The 9192-nt window shown below is 35.3% G+C and overlaps 1 protein-coding gene across 2 annotated transcripts in view; it reads left to right on the forward strand.

Moving 5' to 3' along the window:
* Positions 1 to 9192, forward strand: part of LOC144972845 (dynein beta chain, ciliary-like) — a 137355-nt gene that overhangs the window by 36868 nt on the left and 91295 nt on the right. For both annotated transcript variants that reach the window (XM_078914556.1, XM_078914555.1), the window contains exons 18-22: positions 868 to 970; positions 3781 to 4007; positions 4438 to 4692; positions 7342 to 7511; positions 8852 to 9074. In XM_078914556.1, the coding sequence (XP_078770682.1) occupies positions 868 to 970; positions 3781 to 4007; positions 4438 to 4692; positions 7342 to 7511; positions 8852 to 9074 (978 nt within the window). The remainder of the gene's footprint in view (positions 1 to 867; positions 971 to 3780; positions 4008 to 4437; positions 4693 to 7341; positions 7512 to 8851; positions 9075 to 9192) is intronic.

Genomic DNA, 9192 nt, shown 5'->3' on the forward strand with positions numbered 1-9192 from the left:
GAGAGAGAGAGAGAATAAGTAGGAGTGAAATATCTGTTCAATGTTACAGTTATCATTTAACGTTATAACAAGTGTAACTAAATGACAAATTGCCATATTTATGGACAATAAAGATCTATTATTATTATTATTATTATTATTATTATTATTATTATTATTATTATTATTATTATTATTATTATTATTATTATTATTATTATTATTATTATTATTATGTGGAGCACTTTGAGGCTAATACTTATAACGCCCTAAAAGTAAATGCTCTCATCATCATCATTACATTTGGTATTGTTCTACCAGTATCCTATATGACCTTTTGATCCTTGTGGAGTTCTTATTAATTTCAGCCCTAGCTCGTCTTTCAGGATAAGGTAACCAACCTCATTATTTATTTCACCTATTTTACAGTTTTGATAAATTAAATAGTAATTTGTAATTACATCCATCACTACTAATTAATTATCATAATGAACGAAAGGTGGAACAATGCTGCATGAAATCCCCCTTCTTTTGATTGAATGGATAGGAAATGGATTCTATTTTGACCACCTGAAAAGATTGGAGTTTTTTTTTTTTTTGGTATAGAAGAGTCGTTGTATGGTTTTTTCTCAATCAAAGATATTGGAGATCTTTCACTTCTTCATATTTCTAGGCTTGGTCAAATGTCATCTTAGGGTCATTTTATTCTACTTAATCATCTCTTTTTAGAAACCATACCTACCGGTATGTCACCATGAAACCACAAATTATGATGACATCTTTTCCAAAGTTAAAATTTGTATTATTTGAATTATTTTTTGTCAAGTTCCTGAGTCGTGTGACAATCTTTAAAATTGTGAACATGTCAAATTGATTTCTATGTATCAGGAAAATATGCAACTTTTCAACGCCGATGAAAATTCTGAGGCCTGGATTAACTACGTGAAATATCTGGACCAAAAAGTCAAAGATGGATTTAGCCATGTAATAGGTAGGTCTATCACTTCTCTAACTCTGTGTTTTTAGCCTTGATTTGTATGCGATCTAGTTCTGTAGTCTCACACAACTAGTACTAAATGGGACTACAATTCAGTCAGACCTAGATGTGTAAATAGTTGCTAAACAGTTTGCAGTTGAGGCTACAAAGAAGACAGCAGGAAAGGAAACGTTAGGAGAGGGGAAAATAAAGCGGAGAGATTGGCACTGAAGCAGAAAGGGAGAATTTACTTACTTAGATGCCTTTCGCGTCTCGACCGAAAGATCGGGTCGCCTTGGCTGTTTCCAGTATTTCCTGTGTGAGGTGTCTCCAATATTGCCGGTCCTCTGCTAGGGTTCTCAGATTTTCAAGGTCCCCTGCCGTTATGAGACTAATGCTTTGTCCAAGTGTTGTGAGGTTTTTGTTTAGGATCACAGGGAGTGTTCTGATCGGTCTTCCTCTGAAAAGGTTCCCGTGTTTTTGGAAGTATCCCGACATGGCTTGGTTAGCTGGTATGTTTTTGTCCCTGCGTAGTATTTGACCGAAAAGTTGTCATCGTTGTTGTAAAATGTCAAGGGAGATTGGTCTTTCTTTTGTGATCTTATAGAGTGATTCATTTGAGATCTTTTTTGGGTATTTGATGTCCAGTACCCTTCTTAGCTGTGTGCGATGGAAGGCATCCAGATGTTCTTCTTCGGATTTTGTCAACGCCCAAGTGCCGCAGTTATATAGAAGTACCGGTTTTACAAGAGCACGGTACAGTTTCAGTTTGGTTTTTCTCTTTATTTTGTCACCTCTAATCCATACATTGGTGAGTTTACTGAGTGCGGCGTTTGATAGCTGTTTTCTTCTTTGTACATCCTCGGTGTCTCCAATTAGTGAGCCGACTTTCTTTGTTCTTTTCCATTCCTCTTTGTTCCTCGATATTGTTGTAAACTCGGTTTTATTGGCATTGACTTGGAGGTTATATTTCATGAGGGTATTTTGTATGATGTCTATATTTGCTGGTGTTGATCCAATAAAATCGACATCATCTGCATAGGCGATTTCTCTAGGGATTGCATTCTCAATATGAGTCGTTGGTTTTGGAATGACTTTTCGAACTTCTTTCAGAGCGTGTTCTAAGTATATTGTGAACAGAATCGGGCTCAGACTATCTCCTTGGGGGGTCCCGATGTTACTTTCGAACTGCGTCTGTTTTGTGGCCCCGTATATCCTTGGTTGTATCTTTGTGAAAGGGAGAGGGAAGGGCAAAAAGAGAAAGACAGAAATCATCCTCGGCAAAACTAGTCAAAGACTCATACAGAGGTAATTCTGGAAGACGATTCATGATTCATCGTGTTCATCAGATTCCTTCAGCATTAGAGAATACAATGGCCAGATCAATTGCGGAGGGTGCAAGCGCTGGTTGCATTTTTAAAAAGCAATGCTCGGGCAGCCAGCGCGATACCACTGAAGCCTTGACAAGGACAGGATCAATGAGTATTTGTTTCAGTTTGATGTTTGTTAAAAATAATAAATCTGCATGTCATATCTTGTCCTCATCATTGTTACTATCTTAATGTTTCATTGTTTCATTGTAAAGCACCTCGAGCGAGAATTTTAAGCAGATTTTTTTTCTTAATGAATAAATGATGGTCTTATTTACTGTATATTTACGACGATATTTACAGTACAGCCTTTCTTGTTATTCATTTGAGCTTTATTTCAAATTGTAGTGCATCAAAATAATGTTCCATTAGTGGTAAGACCGGGTGTTCGGGAAGGGATCGGGTTTTGGTCGGTAGGGGAACGATGGAAAAGAATGTGGTCGGTAGGGAAAAAATATATCACATTCTAACACCACTAGAACATGGATAATATTTCTTGCCAGGGAAAAGTCAGTTGACAACCCAAATCTACAATCATGTCTTCAGATTTTGTGACATTGCTCTTTGAAAACGATATCGTTTACGGTGCTTGTTTTGGACATATTATTTCCCTTGTTCTCGTAAGGCGTGACAAGTTCTTAGCGGACGGTAGGGGACGGATCGACTCTAAGTTTGTTTACAGATTGTTTTGTTTTTCATTATCAAAAGCAAATATGTGGGATTCAGTTTAACAAACTGACCGTTCATTCATAATATATCTCATTTTGAAGACATTTTGCGGCATTGTTTATGAATAGCCCTTTTTAAAACGTCAGATATAATATATAGGCTAAATAATATATGTGGCTGCCTGGGAAAAGAATTGGCAAGACAAAAATGTATAGAAAACCTCTATCATTATCAATATTTATTGCTATTTTTCTTTGTTGGTCGGTTCTGGGTGTTGCCTTCTTATTCAGACATTGATATAAAAGTGACTTATTGAGATCGTTGAATCGGTAAACATGCTCTTAAAGAGCAGGGTCAGAAACCATCAATACCTTGGAAAGTTAATTTCTCTTCAAATTCGTTCTTTTCCAAGGCAGGCACACACAATATATGCATTTCAGTCAAATGCTCACAGTTGTCTAAGCAAAGCAGCAACAACTTAAGATAAATAATCCTCACACAAACTCATAAGTGCTGTCCACCACATTCTGTGGTCTACCATAATGTGCGTCAAGGAATCAATTTTTTGTTTGTTTGTTGTTTGTTTTTTGTTATTTAATTTTTTTTTTGGGGGGGGGAAGGGGATGGGTTCTCATTCTGTTACTATCATCATATTTTCAATACATTTTACATGTTTTTTTAAAAAACATTTCATTTCAATGATATATAAAGCAAAAGTTGTTTTGTTAGTGTGCAGTGTCGTTCCGATCATTCTTTATTCGTTTTTATGATTATGTGTTCCTTTAGCATGCAGCCTCAACTACCTGCTCGAAAACACCTCAGAAAGAACATGTGGACCACTGTTTGAGATAATCATGGAACTCAATGCCCCTAAAATTACCTTCACACCTGAACTGGATATGGGTTCCGTACCGGCTAAATTGTTTTGGGACGTAATCGACCTTCTGGCACATGATATTTACAACCAGGCGTCTATTATACATAGGTTAACAGGGGAGGATGCCAGCTATGAGGTACGTAAAGGAAATATGTTGCCTAATATATAGGCATATTCTGTAAGTATATATGTATGTGCGATTGTGTACAATTGTGGGGGATATATATATAATTGTAGGGATACTCACATTTTTGTCGATCCAATCGTTTCAATGGGTTTCCATATCTTCGGTCGACATTGGATCCAACATCGAGCTAACCAATATCGAGCAGAAAGACTGGAGATTTGAACGGCGATGTGAACGATCACTGGTTTAATTGTTTTGTAATAAGTTAGATTAGGGTGTTGATCCCAAAACGTTCCTAGTTGAGTATTTTGCCATTTGTGAAGCTGTTTTGTTCAATTGCTTCAACATTCACTCCTAGTTCATGGATGTTCCACTTGAGTAAATTTTGTTCTTTAAAGTATTTTCATTATCGAAAACGTTTTTCTACAAATACATTTAGGAACTTTTGGAACAAAGCCCTGATTTGCGAGTGATGAAGGACAGCCTTGTTGACAAAATAGATTCAGGCATTGCCTGTGTTTTGGATTGGCGTGATGTCCTCAACAAATACTCTGCTCTATGGGTGGATAACAGGGATGAGAAAATGGCCATGTTTTTGAAATATAACCACTTTATCACAGACGAAGAGATTGCAATGGCTGGGGAAGAAGGTATACCGGAATCACCGCCTACTTTACCACAATTCAAGGAAAAAGTAAGTATTATTTATTATTTAAAACGAGAGAGAAAACATTTAGGAAAGAAAATCCTCTTAAATTTGAACGCTTATTAATCCTGTCAAACATCTGAGCATTTTATAACAAAATCATGCATTTTCTTCAGTGAATAATAAAAAACAAAAACTGTGACCATCCCTTTAATCCAGTATTGTGTTGAGAGTGAAGCAAATGCCTTAATGTGAATTTCGAGTTTAGTTCAAACAATCATTTATACAGGATTTTATGACTTTGTCATTTGATTAAAAATGTATGTTGACTCTCTTCGATAACGCATAATTTTAAGCCATTTCTTTTTTTTACTACTGCTTCAATTAATAGCATCTAACTCACGCTGACAAAGTACCTGTTTGAGAAGAATAGTCACAATTTCCATTGATACTTTGAAAGCTTGGTGATAATCTGAAGAACACACTATCAAAGCCAAGTGAGTTAGATATTGCACTTCCAAATGGCCCGGGATTAAACTTCGCTTAGAATGTTTTTTTTTTTTTTTTTTTTTGCTTATCTTTGAGCAAGAAAACTTTATCACCTATGCTTAATTTGCTTAATGTGTTGATTCTATATTATATATCAGTGGACCTTTGCCGTGTCTGTTTTCCTCTATATCATAATTTGTCCTTTCCATGGGGTGTCCTTTCTCTAGGTTGAGACCATAATTTAATTTTGACCAGGTGTCTTTCTGAGACTAAGACAGTTAGAATCATCATTGTATTTTTGTCTTTACTTTGTATTTTTTTGTGTTTAAATCATTCGTTTGGTTTGTTTTTTTGTTTTTGTTTATTAAGGCTTAATAATATCCATTTACCCTTAAAATCTAACATGTTTCATCCATCTCATAGTTCGTTTCAAACCTCAAGCCCGCACCTTTTGACTTGTATTTTTGAAACTAGTAAATGAATCTGATTAAAACTTAACATCGCTACTCCGATTACAAAAAAACGGTATGAATCAATTTTTAAAAAATATTAATAAAAATAATTCATTAGTAAAGTTTGCTTATTAACACCCAATAAAAAATTCAGGGGGAAACCCAGTCACTCTTAGCTCAAAACTTACGCACATTTGAGCACCCCTTGAACACAAGATAATGTCTATGTAAAGCATTTGAACACACCCTTTCAGAACGTGACATATGAGAAATAACAAAATTTCCCACTCATAATTTTATTTCAGTTTTCAATTGTGTATTGCCTTTCTTTGAATCATTTAAAACAATGGATTTTGAAATGTAAAATCATCACAAGGCTATAAGGCTGATTCAGTACTTCAAAAATGAAACCAAACGGGGATTTCTATTGCACAACATTGAAACTGTCAGTTTTACAAATAAAATATAGGAAAAAAAAATCAAAACAAGATAAAGCCAATGAATAAAGCTGTGGGACTCTAGGGTCATGGACCATTACTTAGAGAAGTAATGTGCTACAACACTGAAAATAAACAATATAATATTCTGTCATTCGACTGAGTGAAATGAAAACGCAACCAACATCAAAGGAATTTGTGACGGATTCATAATCGACAATGATACCGATTTTATCTTTTAGAGTGATTATGTTTTTTTTAAATCTAAGACCGCATACATTGTATCACGCCAATACTATGTCAAATGGCAGATACGAAATTGAACAAAACGCGCATGTTTGGATTTTTTTTTTTTTGGAACGAACTCGATAGTATCCATCACTGACCATAACTTAGTATTACAGTCCACTCCGAATAATCCTATATAAAAGTCGCTGGTTGATTGCAACAAACTTCAGTTAATAATCACAACAAATGTTCGACCTCAAAAATGGACAAATTCAGGAAATCAATCAAACAGAATCTCATGATTAAAATTCATCATGGGTGAAATCATGACAGGTTGAAGAATCGAGAGTGGGCGGGGTTTAATGCTACAATAGTGTGTCACCACTCTATTAAAGACAAAGAGAGCGGGGCTTTGCAGTATTGGTTTGTGTGGTCATCTGTGCCCATAAGATAGGAAGCTGGACGACAGGTAGCTAGACAATGAACAATGTCACCAATCTACTCAAGACGAAAGAGGGTGGGACTTTGCAGTATGGGTACGTGAGGTCATTTGTGACCATTAGGCGAGGGAGCTGGGCATAGTCTAGAAAACAGGTAGACACTGACAATTGTAAGGAGAGACTGAACAATATCCTTTGTTTTGAGATTGACAACTGTGCATTGTGGCAAATTTATTTGGTGAGAGTTTATTGTCTCTCATCACGGCTTATGTCTTTGACTCTTACAAATATTGAGAATAAAAGAGTGTAAACTAAGAGTGAAAATGTTGCAATAGTGGACAGGAAACTGAACTTCGGTAAATCACAACTTCGGTTAATCGCAACATTTTGCTGATCCCAACGTGTTGCGATTATCCGGAGTGGATTGTACTTCATACCAGAGTTCACGAAACTAATTTATGTAATATGTCTTATACAAGGATGCAATGCCAAGGCTAGAGTTTGTGATTATTGTCACCAATGTGGGCACTAACCGCACTCAACGTCACTTGATTTTGTTATCAGACGAAACACCTTTCGGATGATCCACCGCCGCTCAATTTTCATGTATAGTTTAATTATTGAATATATTCCCTTGATTTTGATATTCAGATTGACTTCTATGAACACATTTTTGAAGAGATAGAATCGTTACAAGCTGTTAATATATTTAATAAATGGCTGCGTGTTGACGGAAGGAAATTTAAAGATGGATTGTTAAAGGAAGTCACTCGTTGGAGTAAAATGTTCAAGCAACATCTCATCGACAGAGTGACAAACAGGTAATGATTACAGTATAATCAAAGTAACTTACATAGTTATGTGTAAAAAAAAAAAACAGAAAAAAACATAAAAATAAACAAAATCGAAACCTATGGTATGTTGCGTTTTTATAGGAGATGCAAAATTACGAGAGCAGTCGGCGAGATTCTTTAAATATGATATTCACTGACTAGTAAAAGCAAGAATCCTCCAATAAGAATGATTAAAATAGATAAATAAATGAATAAAAAATAAAAAGATAAACGTTATTCGTACGTCTGTAAGGAATTTGGGTTCACAAACATGAATTCTAAGAATGAATAATATAAGTGATAAAATATATTTACATAATTTCATAAAGCAGTGGATAATAAATGACATTAAAGAAAAGTAAAAGTAAGTCTACATTTAACATTAATACATAGAAACGTATGACACTGTATATTAATATTATGTATAATGCGTATATATACTATATAGAGATAGCAAGAAAAGTTAGATTAAATTAAATAACAATTATTTTCTTGTAAATATGTTTTGGGGTATTTGTCAGTAATGAAAGACGATAATACTTTTTAAAAAGAAAATGATGAGTATTGAAAGACTAGACACACAGGGTAGTATTTAACAATTAGTGTCCTTACAAATGAGAATGAAGATAATTTCTTCAACTGTAAAAACCCTTATTTGTGAGGCTATGTTGTCTAGTGGTATGGCACTCGCCTTCGGATTGGAAAGGTCCTGGGTTCGAGTTCCGCTCTGAGCGGCACATAGTTGAGTCCATGGAAAAGGCACTTTACTAACATTCTCTCACCGCACTTAAGTGTAAAATGAGTACCTGACCATTAGCAGTGTTCTCTCAGTCCCCCCAAAAATTTGTAATATCTCCTAATAAGCGTTTTGTCTCTTCCTACATGTTAAATGTTGCTGGGGGTTTTTTTTAAGTTAAAAAAGAAATATTTTAATCTGATCATTTTGACTTTACTCTCACTTTTCTTCAGCTAGATCATTCTGACATGATTCCAGATTGAGTCGATGGGTCATTGGGTCATATGATATAATAATGCAATTCAATAGAGTATATTTGTTTCCCACTGCCTCAAATCGGTGTTTTGTCGAGATTAAACTTGTGTTGAAAAGTGAATTCAAGTTTGAAGAAATGAGAAACATCTCATAATCACCAGAACTCCCGAGGGTTGTCGATTAAGAGGATTCGACTGTATTATTATTCTTGTCGTCATCATCATCATCATCATCATCATCATCATCATCATCATCATCATCATCATCATCATCATCGCCATCGTCATCATTATCAAACATTATCATCAATATTACTATTGCTTCCCCCACCTAACAGCCTAGATGAACTTCAAGACTTCATCAAATCTACCATGCACGGTCTCTCTAAAGATCCTACAGAAGGTGAATTTGACCGCTTAGTTCAATGTATGGAACTTCTGAATGCCGTGAGGAATAGACAAGCAACAACTGATACAATGTTTGATCCAATAAAGGAGACGATTGAATTGTTGAAAACCTGTGGGGTCGAAATGTCAGACAAAGTGTACACACAACTTGAGGTGAGATTATGATATTATCATTTTTACCATTTTAAGATTTCCCACAATTATAAACACTCGAAGAGCGTCTGCTTGTGCGAAAGAGTCCACTTTGATTTGATACACATGGTGCCCAGAT

Source organism: Berghia stephanieae, chromosome 5 (assembly GCF_034508935.2).
Source record: "Berghia stephanieae isolate SIO BIC M18660-M18661 chromosome 5, UCSD_Bste_1.3, whole genome shotgun sequence".
In the NCBI taxonomy this organism is placed as follows: domain Eukaryota; kingdom Metazoa; phylum Mollusca; class Gastropoda; order Nudibranchia; family Aeolidiidae; genus Berghia; species Berghia stephanieae.